This window comes from Aquarana catesbeiana, linkage group LG01 (assembly GCF_042186555.1).
Source record: "Aquarana catesbeiana isolate 2022-GZ linkage group LG01, ASM4218655v1, whole genome shotgun sequence".
NCBI classification, from domain to species: domain Eukaryota; kingdom Metazoa; phylum Chordata; class Amphibia; order Anura; family Ranidae; genus Aquarana; species Aquarana catesbeiana.
The window spans coordinates 636,312,751-636,339,647 of NC_133324.1; the positions used below are offsets into that span (position 1 = coordinate 636,312,751).

The 26,897-nt window shown below is 40.5% G+C and overlaps 1 protein-coding gene across 2 annotated transcripts in view; it reads left to right on the top strand.

The window, feature by feature from the left end:
- CCSER1 (coiled-coil serine rich protein 1) overlaps nucleotides 1-26,897 on the top strand; it is a 1,308,521-nt gene that overhangs the window by 929,393 nt on the left and 352,231 nt on the right. For both annotated transcript variants that reach the window (XM_073601044.1, XM_073601043.1), the window contains exon 7: nucleotides 13,714-13,791. In XM_073601044.1, the coding sequence (XP_073457145.1) occupies nucleotides 13,714-13,791 (78 nt within the window). The remainder of the gene's footprint in view (nucleotides 1-13,713; nucleotides 13,792-26,897) is intronic.

The following is a 26,897-nucleotide window of genomic DNA, read 5'->3' on the forward strand; positions in this document are numbered from 1 at the left end:
TGGATAATGTTAGATTCTTCCATTTTCATGATTTTGCATATCCCCAGCTGAATCTGAATTTCTGTGTTATTTTTTGTAAAAAGGATTCTTAACCACTTGCTGATTGGCTCGCGCCTATATCTGTCAACAGAATGGCACTGCTGGGCGAACCGCCATACCCGTATGGCGGCTCCTTTAAAAGCCGGAGGCGCATGACCACTGCACAGCGGGAGACCCACTGCGCGTGGCTGGTGGGCACAAATGCCGTTGGTCACCCGCGATCCTGGGCACGAGAGCCAGAACTGGGATTTCACACAAATCCCGGTCATGGCTCTAGTGCCCGGGATCGCAGGTGGACGACGGCGTTCGCGCCTGCCGGCCACGCGCAGCGGGTCTCCCGCTGTGCAGCGGTCGCGCGCCTCCGGCTTTTCAAGGTATGGCGATTCGCCCAGCAGTGCCATTCTGCCAACGTACATTGGCGTGAGCTGGTCGGCAAGGGGTTAAGAATCCTTTTTACAAAAAATAACACCGAAATTCAAATTCAGCTGGGGACATTTAAAACCCCAGTTCTGACAGGGGAGGAGAGACAGACACATATCCCGATTCCGACACACACAAATCCCGGGTCTGACAGGAGAGGAGAGACAGATCAGATCGTCTGTTCTTACTAAGTCCGCCACAATGTCGCAGTCCTAATAAAAATCGCAGATAGCTGCCATTACTACATCTCTATTTTGTAGACGCTATAACTTTTGTGCAAACCAATCAATATACGCTTATTGCAATTTTTTTTACCAAAAATATGTAGAATAATACATATCGGCCTAAACTGATGAAAAAATTAGTTTTTAAAAAAATGTTTTTTGGATATTTATTATAGCAAAAAGTAAAATATATATATATATATGTTTTTTTTAAATTTTTTTTTCAAAATTGATTGTTTATAGAACAAAAAATAAAAACTGCAGAGGTAATCAAATACCACCAAAAGAAAGCTCTATTTATGGGAAAAAAGGACATTTTTTTTGTTTTTTATTTGGGTACAGCGTCGCACGACCGCGCAATTGTCAGTTAAAGTGACACAGTGCCGTATCGCAAAAAATGGCCCGGTTAAGAAGGGGGTAAATCCTTCCGGGGCTAATGTGGTTAATAGGCTTCTAGGCAGAACTGTTACAAAAGCTGCTTCTGGCTTATATCTGCTTCAGCTGTTGCTTAGGAACGCTTAGCTTGACTGTCGGTCTCAGTGGTAACATTTTAAAAGGAAGTGGTTCAGGCTTTTTTTGGCTCTATTGACTAAGATGGGCTGACAGGAGCTTCTTAACCACTTCCCGCCCTGCCTATAGCAAAATGACAGCCGGAAAGTGGTACCGTTATCCTGACTGGGTGTCATATGACGTCCAACAGGATAAGCCACAATTGCGCACCTGTGAGGGCACGCAGCATGGCGATCAGTGGTGTGGTGTGTCAGTCTGACACACTGCATCTCCGGTCGAGGTATAGGCTTTTCCTCCACTCGCGCTGACAGAGGCGACTAGAGAAGAGCCAATCGGCTGCTCTCCTGACGGGTGGTATGCACTGATTGCTTATCAGTGCAGCCCCCCAAGGATACCCAGCCATGGCCAGCAGGGGTTCCCACCCATGGCATGAGGGATGCCCACCCATGACCACCAGGTAAGCCCACTAGAGCCCACCAGGGATGGCAATCATTGCCCATTAGGGATGGCACTCTGTGCTCATCAATGATGCCTGCCAGTGCCTCTGATCAGTGCTGCTTATCAGTGCCAACTATCAGTGCCGCCCATCAGTGCCCATCAGTGCCACCTATACGTGCCCTCCAGTGCCACTCAGTGCCACCTATGAGTGCCCATCAGTGCCACCTATCAGTGCTGTATATCAGTGCCTATCAGTGCTGAATATAAGTGCCTCATCATCAGTGCCATCTAATCAGTGCCACCTCATCAGTGCCAATCAGTACTGCCTCATCAGTGCTCGTCAGTGCAGCCTCATCAGTGCCCATCAGTGAAGGAGAAAACTTACTTTTTTTACAGAGTTTTGTAACAGAAATAAAGAAAAACCTTTTTTTCAAAATTTTCGGTATTTTTTGTTTGTAGCGCAAAAAATAAAAACCCCAGAGGTGATCAAATACCACCAAAAGAAAGCTCTATTTGTGGGAAAAAAATAATAAAAATTTTGTTTGGGTACAGTGTTGCATGACCGTGCAATTGTCATTCAAATTGTGATAGCGCTGAAAGCTGAAAATTGGTCTAGGCAGGAAGGTGTATAAGTGTCCTGTATTGAAGCGGTTAAAGAAATTCTTCACAGTGTTCCATTATTTGCTGCCCTGCAATTCAGTCTTTTGGAAAATGGTTTGGATTAATATTGCCTATTGCCTATTGTAACATGCAGTTTTAAAATTCTGAATCTCTAAGGTTAGCAATTTTTTTTTTAAAGTTTGGCCTAACCACCACTAATCAAAATTCACTCATCTCTATTGAATATGCCAGTAGGATTATAATTGATTATTATTAATAATACTATTGTAGAACAAGTTGTTACCTATTTCATGTGTTTGCCAAATTCTAAATCTGCCATTCCAGATGATTTTGAAAGATTTAGGTGGCTTGACAATTTAGATTTTTATTTTAATACATCTAAATAATTTCTGTAAAAATGCCTAACATGAATTCCTCAGATTGGTTGGAGTTCTTTGTTAATGAATTATTGAATCCTGGTTTCAAGCTTTTCTAGCTGCTACTTTTCTGCATCTGAAGGGAATGGAAAAGTGAAGAAATTGGCAGATAGCAATGATAACTTTGACCACCTAGTAGTCTCATTTACAAATACATATTTGTCAAGATTAGATTTTAATTGCTACATTTTTCTCTATTTCTTTTATTTGCCCTAGGTAACTTGTCACTCTCTCTGTTTTAATTTAAGTTTTACGTCTGCTGCTGTTCAGTCTGCAAAAAAGACGTGCTTTCCTCAAGCTCTTTAGATTTTTTTTTGCAACTCCTTCAAGCAATACACAGCTTTGCTAAGTTCCATGCATCTAAAACAAATGTTTTATTTATGTAAATGTAATGTGAGAACTGTCAGGGGCCCCCAGCTAGCTGTCAGTTATAGCTGTGTAGTCTTTCTCTTCTGAATAGCCAATCATAAGGGAGTAGGATTGCATTCATGGTTAGTGGCAGAGCATTTATATTAGATATTAAAAATGTCTAGCAATATACATAGTATAGCAAAAAAAAAAAAAAACAAACAAAAAAAAAACATTAAAATAAAATAATAAATAAATAAATGTAATACTTTTTTCCAGATGATAAAAGTTGAATTCTGTGTTTTCTAATTAAAAGTAAAAGTCCTGTGCCCTGTGGATAGTTGGAGAAGTATACACATCTGGGCACCTTCTTAAAGAGAACCACTTAGGCATGGGCATTTGTAAAAATCTGGAATCTGTTCATAGGTGTGTATGCCATTATTCACTTGTATTTTCTTCATGTCAGAGCAGGAATATCAGCCCAGTGTCATGTTGTAAGGCTCCTTGAATATGGCCTGTGTCCTACCTAAGCTCTGTACTGATAAATAGCATTCTGACCAAGCTGTAAAAGGAGGGCAGAATCGACAAATTAACAAAGCTTTTTATCTTCTTTTATGTAATTCTGACAGTAACCTTTTTACTGAATATGACAGATTTTTTAGCATCTGTTTTCATTACCAAGCTCAGGAAGGAGATGTGATTCCCTTATAGCAAGTCATTCAACCTGACACTTTTTCTCTGGCAGGTAGAGAAAATAAGTAAGTAATAAAATAAAAAGCAACCCCAGAGAGGTACGGTTTTGATTTCAAGAGTGGAGATTCAGATTATTACAGATGACAGTTGGAGACTGGTTCTCATTTAGTCTATCAACATGTTTACATCATATAAGTTCCCTTCTCAGGTTATACATAAATCATGAAGATATGTCTATTCGCACTGTAAATAAAATATTAGAGAGATGAGAATAGAAAGTCAGCAGCATTCAAAATGGCAAACAATGATGTTACTCAATCTATTGTTTATGTAACAGCCTTTCAGGATATACTAATGCCTTCTTGCAGCAATGAAATCAGAGATCACAGGGGTAGACAAAATCACTTGTCAGACAAAATCAACCAGAAGATGCTTATGTATGGATGTGGAATTAAACAGCTTAGATAGACAAATCTTTCCATATCTTTTTCCAACTAAAAACTTTATTGAAAAGAAAAAATTACTAGGACCTAACTAAATTAACACATAAATGTGTCCATTCTGACTAACGCTAGAATAGGATTAGGGATTATCTTAAGGTTAAAGTGTAAGTAAATCCCCTTATCGTTTTCAGCCAAGGAACCTGCCATCTTTGCCTCTGTTTAATCTACAAATGCCATGATGCTGCACATGTGATCAGTTTTGACACCAGCCATTGAATGGTTTGACAGTGTGGTTGAGAGCCCAACCAATGGGAGTGTTACATTTCCGGCATGTGCCAGGAAATGAAACTGTTTTATGAATGGGTTTGCTTCCGCTTTAAGTTCAAACACAAGTTAGAACCAAATCTTAGCTGTTCAGTGGTTTGACGAATGCCTGTGCATTTACGATACCTATTCAGCAGGAGCCGAATGTCATATATAATAGCAGTATTACTGCTGCTATTATACATGACAGTCTCTCGTTGTCAGCAATTGTTAAGTTTACAAGGTTGTTGGCAGGTGCAGGAACTGCTGAGTCCTTAACCAGTCATGTCACTCAACAGCCCCATTCACTACATGGCTGGAAAATTGGCCATGTGGGCAAAGGGGGCAGGGATAGTTTTAAAAAAGTGCCAATATTTAATACCAGGCCCTTCAAGACCCCACAAAAGTCAACACCAGACTCTTATCCAGGTATGTAGCCTGACAAACTGGAAAGGGGGGGGGGGTGACAAGAACACACCCTTTCTATAACTGAATCATACCAGGCCACATATCTGTAACATGCTGGGGAGGGAACTTTTACAAGAGCCCAAAGTGAACCCAGGTACATTCAAGTCATCATTACTTAAAATATTAATTGACCTTTAAGCTGTTTGTATCATGAAACAATAATTTGTATCATGAGGTTCTTTTAAATTTTGTAAAATTGTTTTGTAATTTTTTTTTCTCACAGTAGCTTCCTTAACTTGTGAACTATCTTCTCTGCTTCATAATTTTTACAGATAACTAACCCAGTTGGCCAAATTCCCAGGTTCTGCTAGTTGTAGGTATATATAGGCATTAACTGTAGGTAGTAGACCATGGTTGCCTCCTGGGTTTTCCAGTCATTCATTGCAGTGTATGACCCATAGCTGTACTCATTTACAGCTCTTAAGGTCTCCTAATGTTTTTAATTTCCTTTCACAGACTCACAGGCAAAGCAGTTAATGTTCTTTCATAGGCTGCTAATAAATGCTGTGTTGCCTCCATTAAACAGTGGAGGAAACATGCTTCGTGGGTGTGTATTGAGGGCTAGAAATTAACCACTATACTACCATGTTCTGTTTGAATAAGGTATGGTTTAAGAACATTCAGAGGTGGGTTCACTTTTTGGAATACCCAAGTTTCATTAGAGTTCAACGGACCAGCCATGTACAAAGGTCGCCAGAGTAGCCATGTTTCACCAAACTTTTTTTTTTTTACACTAGCATAGGGTGCTAATGATACTGATGATGATGTAGCTAATTTGTGCTTGATACATTGTAGTCCAAACTCAAGGGTAAATGAAGGATTCCAGTTTTACTGCAGTATGGTTCTGGCATCCATCAACTGTATTTCTCATTGAAAACCAAGGCAAGCAGATTCCGCATTGGACAAGAGATAACATAGTATAGCACTAGCACAGCATGAACTGAAATTATTTTTACTGGTGCTCATTAAACTAGCACAAGTTTCTAAATGAGATACAATAGGTAGTCTGCCCAGCTGCACAGTGCTGCATAATTAAGGACGCTGTGCTTTGGACGCTTTGCATATTTAGAAGGAGAGTAATAATAATACTGTTCTATGTACTGGAATTAAGTTTTATTTTAGTTGTGTCTCCTTTTTTACCCCACAAAATCCAAAATAAAAATGATGACTCCTTTGAAAGTCAAGGTAGTAAACCTTTTTCTGAATTTGATGTGTATGTCATTTTAGGAAATATTCATGTGTAACTAACTTGCAAATTTCCAGAGAAATAGATCAAATTGTTGACAGCTGTCAACAGTCATTTTGTCAGGCACATTCAGGTGATTTTATTCAAAGCAATTGACAGAGTTTCAGTATATGTAAGCATTAAGGTACCATCTGTAGTAGTTGTAGAAATATCACCAATTACACTGATAGAACTTAATAAAGGGGCAACCTCGGAGTAGTCTTAGTAAGTAAACAATAGTAACCTGTAACTCTTCAGAGGCTATTGGACTACTACTTCTAGCAAGCACTAAATATACAGTATATCAAACTAATGGATGACCTGCACTGATTATGTTATGTTCTTTTTTTATCTTTTCTTATTCTAGTTAGGTCATTTTATAAATTGCACTTTAAAGTTGGTCTGATTGATTTCTGATCAGTTGTTTAATGTTGCAGAAAAATAAGATGATGGATTAATGGATTGTTTTTGGGATCCTGTATAACAAACATCTCACATATTTGTAATGCATACACATTTTGTGGGAACAGCTTGGGGATTTACCTTCCTGTTTCAACATGACTGCACACCAGTGCACAAAGCAAGGTCCATAAAGACATGGATGAGCGAGTTTGGGGTGGAAGAAGTTGACTGGTCTGCACAGAGTCCTGACCTCCACCCGACAGAACACCTTTTGAAATGAATTAGAGCATAGACTTTGAGCCAGGCCTTCTCGTCCAACATCACTGCCTGACCTTACAAATGCACTTCTGGAAGAATGGTCAAACATTCCCATAGACACACTCCTAAACCTTGTGGACAGCCTTCCCAGAAGAGTTGAAGCTGTTATAGCTACAAGGGGTCAGCCAGCTCAATATTGAACTCTACGGATTAAGACTGGGATGACATTAAATTTCCTGTGTGTGTAAAGGCAGGTGTCCCAATACTTTTGACAATATAGCATAGATGTTTATATCATTGTTATAATAAATACGTAAAAAATACTGGCATCATCTCGGTTACCCAAATCACTTGACAACAGATCAGTTAAAAGCACACTTTAGTCAATTTTGCATTTAAAAATGACTCAGGGGATACAGACTACCTGCTGAGTTGTTTCTTTTATCCTGTATTTGTAAAAGCTTCTATAAGAGGCTAAAGAAACCTATAGCTGTAAATACTTGCTAACTATCACAGCAGATATGTAAAAAAATAAGTTTTTTACAGTTCATTTGTTTGTCTTTTGACGCAAGACATCAACTTGTATTTTTGGGGATTTTAAATCGATTGTATTAAAGGTACATTTCAATCAAATATGACAATGCTGTATTTATTTTCATTCAGGGTGCACAGCCGCAATATTCTCTGACGTTAATACCAGCAATAACCTGCAATCATAAATGTCCTGCTAGCCCATTTCCTGTTTTGTTATTTGATGAATGACTCAGAATCTCAGCCAGCAAAAAATGTAGATTGGTGTCTGCTTTGGTTCTAAGCACCATCTGCTGTATAAGATTGCTGCGATCACACACTGGAATATGAAAAAAATGATTGCACCTCATCATATCATATAACAAGAGGCTTCAAACCCCCATAAAGGGATTGTAAAGTCGGAAGGTTTTTTATCTTAATGCATTCTCTGTGTGCAGCAGCCCCCCTTAGCCCCCTTAATATTTACCTGAGTTCCCTCTCTGTCCAGCGATGTCCACAAGTGTCTCAGCCACCCGAGATTCTCCCTCCTGAATGGCTGAGACACAGCAGCGGTGCCATTGGCTGCCGCTGCTGTCAATCAAAGTCCACAAGCCAATTAGGAGAGAAAGGGGGTGGGAACAGGTCAGGGCTCCGTGTCTGATTGGACACAGGGAGCTGTGACTTGGCTCGGGCGCCCTCATAGCAAGCTGCTTGCTGTGGGGGCACTGAACAGGAGGGAGGGCCAGGATCACAGAAGAGGGACCCGAGAAGAGGAGGATCTGGGGCTCTCTGTGCAAATCCACTGAAACAAAGCAGGTAAGTATAACATGTTTGTTATTTTTATAGGGAAAACTAGACTTTACAATCACTTTAAGCAGTATGACAGTGCCCAAATGTCTCCCAGGAAAGGTTTACTTTGAAAAGGTCTTGTGTATCTAGGGCTGTATCTAATAAATGTTAAATTAATTTTTAATCATTGTAATCTCTGTGAAATTCAGTTTCTTGCAAGCTCCAGAGATTTGCCACACAGTAACGTGTGTAGGGATACATATTACCACAATAGACCAATATGCTGGACTTTGTTGCCTGGTAAAACTAGCCACAGCCATGAAGAACATGCATGCTTTCCCAGATAGCAAGCAATTGAGCTGCACTTTTTAAAATGACTTGCTAAGCTATTGCTATACTTGCTAGGCTTCACAAGTTTGTACAATTGCAATTAGGTCTGCAGTGCAAGACTTCAGATAAAGTTTCTTTGCAAACATTCTACAAGTCTGCTGCAAGTTCTTGTTCAGTTATGTTGTGCAATAGTCATCCCACCACAAGGGTCACTGTGACTTGCAGAGCTCTTGCTGTAGATTCACCACTGCAACTTTGCTCTTGCTAGAGACTTGCCATGCAAATTTGCTACAAATTGGAAAAGGGTCAACTAGAGCTAGTGCTTAAAGTGCTCTGCAAGTGTACAATTTGCCAGTAAAAATGTGCAGAAAGTTAACAAGACTTACAATTCAACAATGCCACAAATTTTTGGCAAGTTATCCTTGCTATCTGGGTTATGAATATACGGGATGCAGTAGTCATAATCTTTCTGCCATATCAAAAAACACCTAAAATCTATATGGAAATTGATATACCGGTATGCTTAATGTTTTTTAATTCTCTACAACCAATTTTGTGATTTATATATATTTAGCAAGCTGCACAGCCAGATAGGTGTCATACATAGGTCCCGATTACTCATCTTTTTGTTTCAATGATTCAGCTTCTGATGTCATCTTTTAGCTTTTATCATACTCGGCAGACAGTAAATCAACATCATCACCTCTGTCCAGAAAGGAAGGCTGACCCAGGAAGCAGTAAATAAGGATGTCGCCTGTTAGACTTGAACCCTTTGCACATTTACAGTACAGTGCCTTGAAAAACTATTCATACCCCTTAAAATTTTCCACATTTTGTCATGTTACAACCAAAAACGTAAATGTATTTTATTGGGATTTTATGTGATAGACCAACACAAAGTGACACATAATTGTGAAGTGGAAGAAAAATGACAAATGGTTTTACATTTTTTTTACAAATAAATATCTGAAAAGTGTGCTGTGGATTTGTATTCAGCCCCCCTAAGTCAATACTTTGTAGAACCACCTTTTGCTACAATTACAGCTGCAAGTCTTTTTGGGTAAGTCCCTACCAGCTTTGCATATCTAGAGAGTGACATTTTTGCCCATTCTTCTTTTCAAAATAGCTCAAGCTGTCAGATTGGATGGAGAGCATCCGTGAACAGCAATTTCCAAGTCTTGCCACAGATTCTCAATTGTAATTAGGTCTGGACTTTGACTGGGCCATTCTAAAACATGAATATGCTTTGATCTAAACCATTCCATTGTAGCCCTGGCTGTATGTTTAGGGTCGAAATCCTGCTAGAAGGTGAACCTCCACCCCAGTAGAGTCTTTTGCAGACTCTAACAGGTTTTGGTCTAAGATTGCCCTGTATTTGGCTCCATCCATCTCCCCATCAACTCTGACCAGATTCCCTGTCCCTGCTAAAGAAAAGCATCTCCACAACATGATGCAGCCACCACCACGTTTCACGGTGGGGATGGTGTGTTCAGGGTGATGTGCAGCATTAGTTTTCCGCCTTACATTGCATTTTGATTTTAGGCCAAAAAGTTAAATGTTTGTCTCATCTGACCAAATTTAAAGGGGTGTGAATACTTTTTCAAGGCAATGTATAAACATACTGGTGTCAAAAAGTTTAAAACAAGCTACAGCTTGGTATTCATTTTTTCATCTGACTTTCAAATACAAGTGATTTTCTCTGAAGGTGCCACCCTCCCCCTCACAATGTGTGCTTGATTAGCTGCAGTGGAGGTCAGGGAGACATTGAGGAGATAATAGACCCTTTATGTCTTCATAACAGGAACCTGTCACTCTGCAATGCTATCACATAGGGAGCTTGTTAGCACCCTTGTAGTAGCAACAAAGTAAAAAAAAATAGATAATAAAGTATATTTAAAACTTAAACAGTACACCATTTCCTTGGTACATACCCATTTGCAAATGTACATGAAGTTCATGCATGTGTGACAGGTGACAGGCACTCTTTAAGGAGACATCAGGGATCTTTTGGATCTCTAATGCCTCCCCAGCTATTCAAACTCAGATCACGCTTGATTAGTTACTTTCCCAGCCACAAAAGCTGGGGAATGACAGCTTTGAAGCTGAAAATGCTCAGAGCTGAATGCTTTGAGCTTTATACAAAGCAGATTGGCTTCTCCTGCTCACCATTCTGGACACATTTTATTTGTGGTCCCAGGTTTCGGAAATCATGTCAGAGCCCAGGAATCATGGGGGGGGGGGGGGGTCAGTGGAAAGGGAGGGGGTTATACACTGCAAGTACTGTAAACTGCAAATTACAAACAGAAAAATCAGCACAACGGGCATAACTTACATTCAGTAGGACTTGGACCATGTGCTGATGCGTCTTCTTTAAATAAAATCTTCCTCTGTCCCTGACCCCCAGCCCCACCACCACTTTGTTCAGTGCAGAGGGGGGTGAATAGTTCATTAAGAGAGCCTGACTATGCATGTCCTTTCTGCCTAGCTGCTCTATTCATAGAAGTCATACTACAGCTTTTATGATATCTAAGTTCTATTAACTCTTGCTGTACTGGAAGATTATGGTGGTAGGGGTGGGGAGGGCAGGGTCAGAGGAGGATTTCTACTGAAAGAAGAGGAACCAGTGCAAGGAACATGTCTTACTGACTGCAAGTTATGTCCTATCTGCTGGTTTTTTCTTTAAGCTACACTTTAAACTAGGCTTTAAACTCTTCAGACCCTAGATGTATTACATACGTTCAGAGAGCTGAAGGAAGTAGTTTTAAATTCATTGTAGCAGTGTTGGTACAATGTATTTTAGTTTTGTACAGATCAAAGGCTTGTCCTGCACATAGTGTCAGTATCAGCAGACCTGTAATTGTTAAAAAGACATTGTATATATTATTATTATTATAATTATTATTATTATTTTAAAAAGTTCCTTTTTTTAGACTTGTATTACCCTAAATTAACCATAAACTTTATTCTCTCTTCCATCCCCTTTTCCATTTTTTTCTGATTTTTTTTTTTTTGTTCATAATTTTTGGTTTTCCTTCATTTCTCCTAATGCAGCATACACACGGTCAGACTTTGCGACTGATATAATAATAGTGTAGCGCTACTAAAAAGTGAAAATAAATCACAAAAAATGGAAAATAAATAACACATCTAAAAAGAAACCAAAAACAATATGAATTGGCTATGCTGAATATAACCCAGTGGGGGTGTGAGAAAGAATGTCCACAGAAAATCTTAAATGGTATATTCCTCTGGTGAGAGTAATCCCAATCGTGAGATAATCAGTATAAGGCTTGTCTGTAGTCAACAACAGCGGAACTCAAGATATAAATGGGTACTCTTATCAGCTGTGATGGACCCCAAATGCCATACGACAGAGGGATCAGACAGGCTTGGGATCTTATATTATGTATATCAGATGTTGTTGTATTCATCAGATGTCGCTCAGATACTGGACACAGATGGAAGAACCCGTTCAAGGTGGTATCCTCAGCTCCTGGACCGTGAAGGCTCCAAGTACACCCCTGTTGAATAGCCATCTTCAACGAGGTTCCGTGAGGGCTCCAGGGAATGATCATGTAAAGCAGAAGGAAGGAGAAGGACTCCAATGGTGCAGGTCAAAAACCAATGAGGTTTATTAAAAATACTGGACTGGTCCGAAGGACCAAGTCCAGAGGACAATCCGATTGTGTGTGGGCTTCATTGGAACTTCAGCGGACTTTTCCAGTCGAAAATATGACAGGCTTTAGATTTGGAACATGCTTCAATTCTTTACATCGTAACTCCGCCGGACCCAGAAATTCGCTCGTCTGTATGCTAGTCCGACGGACAAAAAACGACGCTAGGTCAGCTATTGGCTACTGGCTATCAACTTCCTTATTTTAGTCTGGTGTACATCATCACGTACGAATCTGTCGGACTTTGGTGTGATCGTGTCTAGGCAAGTCCGTTCATTCGAAAGTCCATCGGAAGTCCGTCAAAAGTCTGTTGAAAGTTCGTCTGAAAGTCCGTCGGACCAGTCCGGTCGAAAAGTCCGCCCGTGTGCACACAGCTTTAGTTTTTTTTTAAGCTTATATGTTTTAGTTGCTTCCTTTAATTATTTAGAAAAATTGCACATTTTAGGCAAACTAGCCCATTATTTTCTTTCAAAGGTCTTCTGTACATAAAGATGAGACCTGAGTAACATTTACAGTATATATAATTTATCTATAATTATGTTATCAAATCAGTATACAATCATGTACACAATTTGGGGTTTGGATTTCCTAGGTAATTTTAGATATGATCTCTTTTACTGTGATAGTAATCAATTGTGGGTATATGTTTTTTAGTAGGTACTGTATATATTGTGCATAATAAAGAATATAGTTATTATATAACTAGGTTAATGGTGGGTGCTTTAATATTCCATGTTCTTGTTTATGACTATTAAATGAAATGTTACAAACTTGGGCAACTAACCTTGAGCACATGTTGAAAAAAGCAGAGGTTACCTTCAGTGATAACTGAAAATCAAAATAGTCACTAGATCCAAAGGTAAAAAACAGCTAAAATGAAATACAAATGTTAGCTCTTTCTGTAAACATTTTGCTTTGCTGCGCTGCACCCCCTTTTACCCCTCAAGCCTTTTATGGATATATGCTCAGTCTGAATTGCCCCACCCCTTCTATCTCTTAAGCCTTATAAGGTTATGCCCATCCGGAATTGCAAATGTTAGCGGTTTGGCTAGAAAGAAGTACAATGAGCTAATATTTTATTGAACTGCATTCATTGTTTTGTTTGTATTGTTTACACAAATATTTCTTGCCATTTTTTTTATTATACAGCAGCAGTTTGTGCCCTTTTCACATTCGGATAGTATCATGTATGCTTTTTACTTGTTTGCACCCATCTGTTGCATGTCACATGTTTGTGTATTGGTGGATTTTCCCTTGGATCAAGTTTCTTACTCTTCACATTAACCATGTCCCCTTGCTGTCACATTACCACATTTGTACATTGTAGACAACTTTATCTTTTGGTTTTGCTGCTATCACAATCCTCCTAGGAGCGTGTAGACAAGCTGTCAAAGGACTTTAGCATTTGTTTGACTGAATGGCACTATAACATGTACACCAACCAAAATAAGTTGTAAAAGCACGAGATACTGATATAAATTTGATCTAAGGTGCTGTTTGTGCAAGCATTTGAACAGCAATCTATCTCTTCTGTCTCTTCTGTATGCTCTTTGATGTTTATATTGAAAGAGTAAACACCTGTTTTGTCTATTTCGCTTACAGAGCACAGAGATGAGCCCAGCAAGTAGCACAGCTTCACTTCCAATTAGCCCTATTGCCGAAAGGAACCATCCTTTTAAGGTATGATACTTGGCTTTTAGTAAACATCTTTGGCTATGCCCCTTATGTGCACCTTAAATGAAGACTATATCTTTGGAAATTGTACTAAAAATTACAAAACAAAACAATTATAGAGATATTTATTTTTTATAGCGGAAAACATATTTTCCACTATAGATTGCATAATCCCATTAAAATGTATAGCAGAGTTAAATTCTAATGATTAAAAATTGCTTGGAGGCCAACAAAAAAATGTCCTAATCCAAGCAATTTTATATTTTCTGTGTACACAGTATGGCAGATTCACCCTTTAAGGATGCCAAAACATTTCAGGAGACGTGGCCTGCACATTGGGGCCTTAGCTGTGTCCCACTTCTCCATTCTGCCATCAATGATCCCAGCACTTGTAAGAGGGGATTACTGCCCTTAATAGGTTTTACCCACCCATTGTCATGAAGCTAAGGATAGTGTGGCTTGAACAATAGAAAAGAGGGGTTTTGGGTCTGAAAGAGTAGAGGATAAGATGGCTCTCTTTTGAGAGGTACGTATGGTGAGGCCTATGGCCTTATAAGAGAAAACAAGACCATTCTTTTGGAACAACCCCCCTCTCTGTTAACACCCACAGATGGGAAAATATATGGATTGTGAGTTTTTTCATTGCTGTGAGCTTTATTCATTTGTTTGGGACTAGCGCTACAGGAGGTTTGGGGAAGGAATTGCATTACTTATATTATTGTACTGATTTATATACCATGTTTTTACTGGGTAAAAAAAGAACATTATATGGTTAATTTAGGACTACAATTTTGCCTTTGTATAATAACCTCCCAGTTGCTCTTTTGGTGGACTTCAATGCCCAAGAGGTGGCATGGTTTCTATATCATGTGATGTCTGTGATTAGCCTGTCCTGCTGACTCATTATCAGATGCCATGACATCTTATGGATATAAGCTTCAGCCATCATTATCAGGCCACGTGAGATTGTTCCAGTATTTTATAAAGTTATATATTTTAAGTTGACTGTGTTGCCCAGAGTCTCAGGGTCAAAGGTTTAACAAAAGTGCTGAACTTCATTGGCTGCGGAGCAGAACTTTGTGATCTTCTGTACACTGTTATCAGTTACTGAACTTACAGTATGCACCATTTGGTGTTATACTATTTCAGTGCCTATAATCCATGTCAAGCATTATGTCTCTGACAGACATTACTACACTGCGGGTATAGTGCTGGTGACGTTTATGTTCATTATTTATATTACATAACTATTGCAGGCAGGGTCAGGTATGATGTGTGGCACTCATGTACTCATATCTGCAGGTTTTGCAGCCAAAAAGTTGCAGCATTTATGGAGTTTTTTCAAATGCAGGAGGCACATATGTGTACTCTCCATACTCACCCTGATGACTACAAATAGTGCAGAAACAGATCTTATGCATTGAATAATGTTGTGGTCAAAATGTTTCAGTCCAGCACTTTTTTTGGAAAATACAAACACTGTATACTGAACAAAGTGAAGTGGAATACAAGTTTGGATACCTGCTTTCCCCTCTAATGTTTGCAAACTTGTGCTCTGAAAAATATAAATATAACCAGTATATACTTCTGTGCTCAGCGTATCAACCTACAAAAGGGGGAAGGGGAAAGCTGCACTCCCTTTTATCCAAATACAAACACATTAAGTAAATTCTGTATGTTCCACTTTCTTTATATGTGATTACTATACACTCAGTCTAAATAATAAAGGGCACTGTTCCTTTAAATCAGTTCATAGTGGACATTCATCTATAGACCAGTATAAATAAGTGTAAATGCAAGCTGAAAAAATGTATATAAATGAGATCCACAATATATAAACAAGATGTGAAAACATATGAGTACAACTCCAAAGACATGCTGATAGGTTAATTGGCTTCTGTCTAAATTGGCCCTAGTATATGAATATGAGTTAGGGACCTTAGATTGTAAGCTCCTTGAGTGTAGGGACCGATGTGAATGTACAATGTGTATGTAAAAGCGCTGAGTAAATTGACGGCGCTATATAAGTACCTTAAATAATAATAATTCCCATTATTGTTGATTAAAGTGTATGGATATTGTGATGAAACACTTCAAATTGTACTGACTTCTTTGCTCCACCACCATCATATATACAGACTTCTTACCAGAAGTGCTGGATCCCTAACACTGTAGGTCTTAATTGCATGTGTGAATTTTAAGTGCATTAATAGCATAGAGATGACCGTCCAAGAACAAATCCACCATGGGCTTACAATATTCTTAATAGACAGAATATGCAAAAGGATTATGTGGAAAAAATGAAGGCCAAATGGTTTAATATAATTTAAAACCGTTGTGTTTTAATAAGTAGGGTACTCACAAAAGAAATGGAAAACGGGCATGAAATGTCCTCTCTGATGTGTCTGGAAGATCGGATGACATCAGCAAACTAAGCTCCACCCATATCATTTGATCACAGGGAACTTTTGGCCCCTGTCAAAATTCCCTGTGACAAAACATATCAGGTGGAGCCTAGCTTGCTGATGACATAACATCCACCAGACACACGTACAGGGAAAGAGCAACAGATCTGGTTTAATAAACTTGTGCTCTGGGCTGCTGTTTTCATGGGAGTTTCAATTTTTAGGCTGTTGTTATTAAACAAATCATAGAGGCGGCACTAGGCTTTGTGAGGCCTTAGGCAAAACCTGGACATGAGGCCCCACTCATGCCCATAATGGGAAAAATAATTTAAGCGATAAAAAATTAACTGTATACATTACATAGAGTAAGAGCTTTAACCACTTCAATACTGGGATACCGGGCCATAGTCAAATGACGTCATATGGCGCCCTTGTCTTCTCGCTGCTCCTGCGGGCCCCCGGGGGCCCGCAGCGCGGCGATCGAGGATGAGTCGTGTCACTCGGACACAGCCCATCCCAGATCCGTGTAAAGAGCCAAAAAATGGCTCTTTACCACGTGACCAGCTGTGTCCAATCACAGCCGGTCACATGTAGTGTCCACGTGCGCGGCGCTCGTGCCCGCCCCTAGAGCACGTGCAGAGCTTAGATCGGGGACAAGGCTTTTCACCCTTACACAGCCCAACTCCGACTGCAGTAAAGAGCCAATGAAATTGGCTCTTTACCACGTAACCGGCTGTGTTCAATCACAGCCGGTCACAGAATGTCAACAAACCGCGGTAACAGAATGTTACCAGGTTCTCCTCCTCACACACCGATCGTGTGTGAGAAGGAGATTGCTGTAACATCTCGTTACCGCTTACAGCGCACACCAATCACACTGATTGCCCCCCCAATAAAGAGGACCTGTCACCACCCATCAATGTACCTGTCACCAGCCATCAAAGTACCTGTCACCACCCATCAAAGTACCCAAGTACCTGTCACAGTCCATATGAGTACCCGAGTACCTGTCACAGTCCATATGAGTACCCAAGTACCTGTCACAGTCCATATGAGTGCCCGAGTACCTTTCACAGTCCATCTGAGTACCTGAGTACCTGTCACAGTTCATTTGAGTACCCGAGTACCTGTCACAGTCCATCTGAGTAAATGAGTACCTGTCACAGTTCATCTGAGTACCTGAGTACCTGTCACAGTCCATCTGAGTCCCCGAGTACCTGTCACAGTTCAATCCGAGTACCTGAGCACCTGTCACAGCCCATCTGAGTATCTGTCACAGTTCACCTGAGTACCTGTCAAAGTCCATCTGAGTACCTGTCACAGTCCATCTGAGTGCCTGAGTACCTGTCACAGTTCATCTGAGTACCCGAGTACCTGTCACAGTTCATCTGAGTACCCGAATACCTGAGTACCTGTCACAGTTCATCTGAGTAGCTGTCACAGCCCATCTGAGTAGCTGTCACAGCGCATCTGAGTACCTGTCACAGCCCATCTGAGCATCTATCACAGTTCATCTGAGTACCTGAGTACCTGTCACAGTTCATCTGAGTACCCGAGTACCTGTCACAGTTCATCTGAGTACCCAAATACCTGAGTATCTGTCACAGTTCATCTGAGTACCCGAGTACCTGAGCACCTGTCACAGTTCATTTGAGTAGCTGTCACAGCCCATCTGAGTACCTGTCGCAGCCCATCTGAGTATCTGTCACAGTTTATCTGAGTACCTGAGTACCTGTCACAGTTCATCTGAGTACCTGTCACCGCCCATCATAGTACTCGAGTACCTGTCACCAGGCCATCAGAGTACCTGAGTACCTGTTACCCGGCCATCAGAGTACCCGAGTACCTGTCACCAGCCCATCAGAGTACCCGAGTACCTATCTGCAGCCCATCAGAGTACCCGAGTACCTATCTGCAGCCCATACCTCATAGAATATACATTGGGGTTTTTGCTTTCCAAAATGGGGTCATTTTGTGGGTAATTCCACTGTCTTGGTACTCAAGGACCTTCAAAAGTGTAATAGGTAGGAATTAAATGAGATGTGTAATTTATGCTCCTAGAACGCCTGGAGATACTATTTCAATGTTGGGCCTCTGTATGTGGACTGGCTGTGTAAAAGTCTCACACATGTGGTATCGCCATACTCAGGATGAGTAGCAGAATGTGTTTTGGGGTGTAATTTTTGCTATATACATACTATGAGTTAGAAATATCTTATAAATTGACAACTTTGTGTAAAAAAAAAATGTAATTTTCTTTCCATGTTTTCTGAAGACTTGTACAAAAAAATTAACCGTTCAAAAAACTCATAATGCTTCAAAGAATAGACGTTGGGGTGTTTGTTTTCCAAAATGGGGTCATTTTGTTGGTAATTCCATTGTCCTGGTGCTCCAGGGCCTTCAAAAGTGTAATAGGTCGTTAGGAAATTAGAGGTGTAATTTATGCTCCTAGAACGCCTGACGGTGCTCCCTGCATGTCTGACCTCTGTATGTGGACTGGCTGTGTAAAAGTCTCACACATGCAGTATCGCCATACTCGGAAGGAGTAGCAGAATGTATTTTGGGGTGTAATTGGAAGTATGCATATGCTGTGTGTGAGAAATAACTTGTTATTATGACAATTTTGTGGAAAAAAAATTTATTATGACAATTTTGTGGAAAAAAAATTCTTAATTTTCTCAAGAATTGTGGGAAAAAATTAAAACCTAAAAAAACTCACCATGCCTCTTACTAAATAACTTTGACTGTCTACTTTTCAAAAAGGGGTCATTTGGGGGGTATATGTACTTTCTTGACATTTCAGGGCCTCAAGAAATGAGATCAGTGCATCAGGTGTGATCAATTTCAAGTGATTTGCACCATAGCTTGTAGACTCTATAACTTTCACAGAGACTAAATAATATCCACTAATTTGGGTTATTTTTACCAAAGAAATGTAGCAGTATAAATTTTGGCCCAGATTTATGAGCAAAAATGACTTATTTGCAAAATTTTATCATAGAAACTAAAACAAAGTGTTTTTTCTTCAAAAATTTCGCTCTTTTTTCAATGTTGCAAAAAATAAAAAACCCAGTGGTGATTAACCGCTTCCCGACTGCCTTACGCAGATATACTGCAGCAGAAGGGCATGTACAGGCAGATTAACGTACCTGTACGTTGCCCTTTCTGAGTCAGTTCGTGGGCGCCCGCCCGCCGGGAGCTCCATGACCATGATCTCGATGTCCGCGGGGATACCCCCGATCGTCTCACGGTGAGGAAGAACAGGGAGTTGCTAATGTAAACAAACATCTCCCCATTCTGCCTAATGACACTGTCACTGATCACCGCTCCCTGTAACCGGGAGCGGTGATCAGTGACGTGTCACCCACAGACCCTCCCCCCCACAGTTAGAATCACTAGAATCACTCCCTAAGACACACTTAACCCCTACAGCACCACCTAGTGGTTAACCCCTTCACTGCCGGTAACATTTTTACAGTAATCAATGTAATTTTTTAGCATTGATCGCTGTATTAATGCCAATGGTCCCAAAAATGTGTCAAAATTGTCTGATGTGTCCGCCATAATGTCGCAGTCACCATAAAAATCGCTGATCGCCGCCATTACTAGTAAAAAAAAAAAATCAATAAAAATGCCATAAAACTATCCCCTATTTTGTAGACGCTATAACTTTTGCACAAACCAATCAATAACCACTTATTTCATTTTTTTTTACCAAAAATATGTAGAAGAATACGTATCGGCCTAAACTGAGGAAAAAAAAAATGTTTTTTTTGGGGATATTTATTATAGCAAAAAGTAAAAAAATAATGCGTTTTTTCAAAATTGTCGCTATTTTTTTGTTTATAGCGCAAAAAATAAAAAATGCAGAGGTGATCAAATACCACCAAAAGAAAGCTCTATTTATGGGAAAAAAGGACATCAATTTTGTTTGGGAGCCACATTGCACGACTGCGCAATTGTCAGTTAAAGCAACGCAGTGCCGAATCGCAAAAAGTGCTCTGGTCAGGAAGGGGGTAAATTCTTTTGGGGCTGAAGTGGTTAAATCAATATCAAATATATATGTTAGTGCGCTCGTTTCAACCTCCCACCCTATTAGAATTGGTGCATACAGTATAATAAACCTAAAACATGATAAATAAATATACAATGCGGTGATAAAAGTTACACAATCACTATAGTGAATATATGTAAAATAATACACCAAAGAATGGGGATCGCATATCCCCTAAAAATAAATAGTGACAAGTGAATATGCAATAATTAATTGCCTACTAATACTAATCAAGGTCAGTCCTGCGACAAAATGTCCAATCCAATGCCTTTTAAACTTGCTTGTTACGCCATTCAGATTCACAGTTAAATGATGATTCACATGTTAAAATGATGATTCACATGTAAAAATCAGAGAAAAAATATAATTGCACAATGATTCAAATAATAAGGGTCTGTACAATCAATATATTCCACTCACATTTTAGATCGTAGCTAGAGCGCTTGTGATACAATGGTCAGAGTTTAGACACCGCTCATACAGCATCCACTGTGCTGACGAACACTTGCGATGCCGTCACTGACTCCGCCTCCCATATGACGGCATCGCATATATATATACATATATATTTGATATTGGCTTTTAGTAACGGTGTCACAGCACTATTAGGTTGGTTGCAACTCACACCATTTTGGTGATTTCTCACTAATATATAGAGTATCCACATCAGCGCTTTAGTTTTCTCTTTACACATTTGACGTGGTTAAATACCACCAAAAGAAAGCTCTATTTGTATGAAAAAAATGATAAAAATTTTGTTTGGGTACAGTGTTGCATGACTGAGTAATTGGCAGCTGAAAATTGGTCTTGGCAGGAAGGGTATGTAAGTGATCTGTTTTGAAGTGGTTAAAGTGCTGGTGTCAGTGCTCTCTATCTCGGTGCTGGTGTCACTTCTCTCTATCTTAGTGCTGGTGTCAGCACTCTCTATCTCGGTGCTTGTGTCAGTGAAGGAGATAGCAGCAGCAGAGAAGCCAATCAGCAGGCAGTGCCAGCACAGGATGCGGTGCACCTGGCCCACCATGGCTGAGGACCAGCACTGGACTGGGACCTCCCAACCCCTCCCCCCGCAGTGGAGCCCTACATAGGCGGGGGTAAGGGCAGGGCGGAGGGAGGGGTCAGGGGCTGCCAATCACAGGTGGGCACACTAGCACAGGACTGAGCCATCCTTATTGTTAGTGACGCTGATGATCAGGAGGAAGGGAGTGAGGTGGAGTGGAAGGTCTGGGACAGGGGGTGGATATAAAGTTCAGTCTGTGGCTGAGGGATGCTGGGGGGGGGCTGGCTCTCTCATGCTGGTGGTAGCTGGCTGCAGAAAAGGGTTGTGGCATGGTAACTGTGCCTCTCCCTGCAGCTGGAGCCCTGGTTCCCCCCCTTGCACTGATTGACAGCCCCAGAGAGTGGCTGTCCAGACATCTCTTCTTTCCTACCTCCCCTTCCATCTGCTCCATACAGCACTCATGAGGCCTCCTCTGCTGGACCCTCCTCTTCCCCTCCTCGCCACTGCATGCTAGATGCCTCCTCCGGGTGTGCGGGGACCGCTCTGCTGAGCACTCCAGTGGTGGGGGGTGATGGCTGGGGGTGCGATCTAGATCTCCGGAGCAGCGGGAATTGTGCTAACATTTTGCTCCGGCTGCTGAAATTTCCTCCCCTTCTCCTCCCCCGGACAACACAGTGCTGGCCCCGCCTCATCCCCTCTCTCCACTACCTGGGCGTGGAGCTCACAGGCAATGTTAAACCGCTGCTGGCCAGAGCTTAACACCACAGCGGCATTGTTGTCAGCAGAGGCAGCTCTTCAATTAGGCAGTCGCGAGGCCCCTGTGAGTGCGAGGCTTTAGGCGACCACCTTATTTGCCTAATTAGAGAGCCGCCTCTGCATATGCATGTATCTACTTACGTGACATACTGTATGCGTATGAGTATTAAATCTAATGGATTACTAGATATACAAGGACTATTATGCTTTCTATTTTGATGTATGCCATCAGAATGTTACATAAGATATCTCATATGACAGCCTTTTCATTAGCTTGTCACTACAGGAAGTATTGTCATGGTGTGAATAATTGTTCTGTTAATTAATAGGACCCCAGGATCTTTATTTTAGGACTTTTGGTATCCAGATCTTATTATTTTCTTTACCCATTATACTATAGTTCTGCTTAATAGAGCATCATACGTGTTCCACAATGACACAGAGCAATGCATAATCTATGGCACTGGATCTAAGTTGCCTCTCATGCTTTTATAAAATAAGAAGAGTTGCTCTAGATGTCAGCATACCTACTATGTGGATGCCCAAGAAATCTACTGGAGTGAATGGGACAACAGAGTTAATGTGAACTGACACTGCAGTCTGGACTTATTTTAGTGCGGTAAAAGCCAGCATTTCCCTAAGCTCTCAGTTTATACAGCCATATGGCTTAGTATATTTTTTCTGTTCAAGGCTGAGCAGAATTTGATACACTGTAGGAACAAACACCTGCTTTCCCTTCTTGTGTTAAGTTAGTTAGTCTACCTGTGTTTCAGATAGCCACTTCATGCTACGTACAGTATGCTTAGTGTGTTACATCAGTCTGAGATACAGTAATTAAGAAGGACACTGTATTCTTCGGAATTGATAGCCCTCTCAGCGGTTATAGGTTTAGTTGACCTTTAAGTTAATTTATGTATATGAATGAGCTCAGTTGTATAAAATTATACCAAAAAATATATAGTAATTTTTTTGTGGAAGGAAGGAGTAGGCTAACTACTAGCACAGAAGATTAGTAGGTTGTTTTTGGTCCTCATGTCAATAGAGACTTATTAATCAATATATTTGTGTCCCCTCCTACCATATTTTAAAAGATTAGGACTTACTCACTGGTAAGGCAATTAAGCAGTTGCCATAGGGACAAAAATTAGCAAGGCCCCAACAAAAATAAAAGTTTCTGTGCTTATTGACTAGGGGCTTTAAAATTAGTAGTGGTAGCTGGTACAGAGTCAGGTTTTGTTGTTCCAAAGACCAGAAGTTTTTTAGAAATATTGACATAAAACTTTGATCCAAGTGTACAGGACGCCAAGGTTGGGTCCTGGACGGGTGCTATAAAGCACAGTATTTGGAGTCACGGTAGTGTTCAGGGGGGTCACCCAGAATGGGTGAGGAATTCCGGGAGTAGAGTCAATCAGGAGAGGACTGACTCACAGTCCTCTCTTTCTTAATAGAGAGTTATTTGAGACCTGGAATTTGGGAGGCTCTGAAGTGATTTTCGGGTGGGAAAGAGCCTCCACCCCTGACCACAGGGATTCAGCACACAGAGGGTTAAAGGCCTCCAGGAAACAGCTCATAAAAGACAGGAAGTGAAGAGGTGGTGGTGAGGAGGAGTAGATGATTGCAGCTGCCATGTTGAGCTGTGTACCTGTTTGGAAGCTGCTAAAGGTTCAACAAGGACTTTTAAAACTCTGGGGTGAAGACCCGGCTGCAAACTGTATGTGCCTTTTTCTTTAATTTTTCTTTGTGCTGTGTGCTGAATGAAGCTTTATTTTTGATTTGCTTACAAATAAAAGCCTTTTTGTTTAACGTTTAAATGGTTTATGCACTTGGTTCCGTGGAGCTATTATTCCCCAAACTTTACACAAGATATACCGCCAAGAGTATCAATCCTACCTCCAATCCTGTGCCCAAAAAAATGCTTGGGTGAGCGTCAGATTGTTTAACATTACGCTAGTGGGCACCAATTAGTGCTTATGATTGGAAATGCTCTTTAATACTCAATTCTAGACAGTACTTCCTTTTTTAGTAAAAGTACCATGCTGCACATCCATCAGGTAAGTCACAGATGTACACCTAAAGAGAAAATAGTCCTGGGATTCGCCTCCTTGTGATGTGGTGCCTTATCCTAATGGTGTGGGTGTCCCCTAAAACTAAATCTACCAAAACAAAACAAGAAAATAGGGATCTGGCACCAGCTTAAAGCCACCGCAAAGCATTATTTGTTACAAAACTTGTGACCATACAAAAAAGTATGAAAGGAAATGGCAACCTGAAAACACGCAAACACCCCAACCCCTCCCCTCTTCATGTACTGACCCCTCACCCAAAAGAGGACTGACCCCACAATCCCCTCTCTCCCCCCAAACCAGACACCTGACCAACCCCATTAAAACCCCTCTCCCCCAAACAGACTAGGACTCCCACATGATGGAGAACTGCAGAAACTCCAGAGAACTGTGAGGAACCTGAAAAGGAGGTGGGTAAGTACCAACTGACCACAATACATAATTTCCCTGCTGTACATCAGGTCACCAAGCAAAACAAGAGCTACTGGAGTACTCAATGTGTCTGTGAACAGCAGGGTGGGCTAATATACTCCCACAGCAATGAAACTCGGCACTGGCCCAATGATTGACCATAATTGGAAGACTCCAGCTGAATGCATGCAAGTAAAAACTGATGAAACTATATGAAGAAAGTCTGTGAATGACAATTATCAAAAGAACTGGAATCCAGCTGGGTACATGCAGGTCCCTTGTAAGTGATGGACGACATCACAAAAATCCATCCTCTGCTTCATATAAATAAGCATACTCTGAAAATCTGATCCTGGCTAGCATGAGGATTGACGAGCAGTTCAATCCTAAGGTCAGGACATGAATACTCATGCAGCACTCTGTGAAGGCAAATTCAGCATAAGATCCAGATTACACCTGGATCAAGTGTCAGCACAGTTTAAGTTTCAATACAATGGTCTCTGTGAGTTCTCCCAGATGGTTCTAAGGACGACTGGATTCTCTGTTATTACTGACATGAAGTTCAGGACCCAGGCATACTCGAATGCAGTTCTGCATATTGCTTCACATAGTACATCCAAAGAGCTGAACGAGTTTACAATCAAATGTAAACTGTCTGCAGAAAAAGGTAATTAAAGTGGAATTCTGCACACTTAAAAAATTATGAAAAATTGTGCCCCTTCAGCTTGTAGAAAATATTGTCAGGGGAATGATCTAAAATAACAGCACTTACCTAAGTCCAAAGCGCAGACAAAGCTGCAGTCCTCTTCACTTAAAGTCTGAAATGTGGGTAGGCACCTATGCATGATCATGTACACTACAAGACAAGTCATAGCTGATGGCTCTACATTGCTTGTGATGTGGTTGGCAAGAGGGATTGGCAAAATGATCAAACAGCATGCAAGACTGTGGAATGAAGTATATCAGCTTGGGGGCGGCACAATTTATAAAAAAATGTAATTGCCCAGAGTTGGGTTGTAATCATCCACAATGTTACTTTCACTTTGATGCACTAAGAATTTTTAGTTTCATCAGCTAAAGGTCAAAGGCTAGCCAAAGCTTTTTCTATAGCAGTGTTTCTCAACTCCAGTCCTCAAGGCGCCCCAACAGGTCATGTTTTCAGGATTTCCCTCAGATGAAACAGCTGTGGTAATTACTAAGGCAGTGAAACTGATCAAATCACCTGTGCAAAATAATGGGAAGCCTGAAAACATGACCTGTTGGGGCGCCTTGAGGACTGGAGTTGAGAGACACTGTTCTATAGTGTTGTGGGGAAGAGAGTCATGACTATTCTCTTCAGTTTTCTTGATTGCTGAGTATTGTATTTGCTTTTATTATTAATGTAAACAAACAATACAGAGTCGATTCAATCCATCCAATGCTGTTAAGAGACTCTACTGTTTTTTTATGAAAATAAGTGTGTTTCTAGGCTCAGAATACTTATTTGTCTGCCTGGATTTTATCTCATTGGGTAAGCAGGTTTTTTCACATATCTTATTCACTGAATTCCATAAGCACATGAAAAAAAGAAAACCATGAAAAGCTGTGGCCTTCTAAAGAACGTTTATCGCTTGACATGAAGGACCACTTCAGATTTCTTACATATGATGGTTGTGTTCTTTGAAATGTTCTTAAATTTAATGTAACCATTAGCTTTCATATTAAATGAAATCAATTGAAAGGAAAATGTCCATTTAAAGTGGTAGTTGAGGTGTTCTTTTACTTTATAGACTATCTGTATGGGACATAAGTGCAAAAAAAAAAAAAAAAAAAAAAAGGAAACATATTTAAAAAGCTTTGCAACCTGGATCCTCAATTACAGGAAATTATTTATGAATATCTGCTGGCTGTGAATCAGACTACCCGGCAGATCGGTTTGCTCATCTTAAGAAAAAAAAATAATATCATGGTACCATCATGTAGCATGCACAGTCCAGCCAGCAACTGAAATGCTCAAGATAGCTTTTGTATGTCAGTCATGTGGCATCCCACCACAAATCTTTTGATATAGGGCTAGGAGAAATTTGAAGCTGAAATCTTGGCTAAACAAATATTGACTGAATACAAAATGGTGTGTATATAACATAACTTGAAACTTAGTGTTCTTTGTGATTTCCGTCAAATATGTGCAGTAATCCAATGTGAAAAAAATGCGTGCAATTTGTCTCCGTGCAGGAGTTAAATGTAATAAAGACCAGTCATTGCTACCAGGTCTACCAGGTAGTGGGGGGACCTACAAAGTTTACCCCCAAAGCTCTGCTCTGTGCACATGTGCAGCACAGTTATGATGCCAGGGCTACATTTAAAGGTTTGCAAAGGCATTTGTGTGATGGACACAATGTCATATACCGACCACCCTCAACAACTTGACAGGTCAAACTCACACC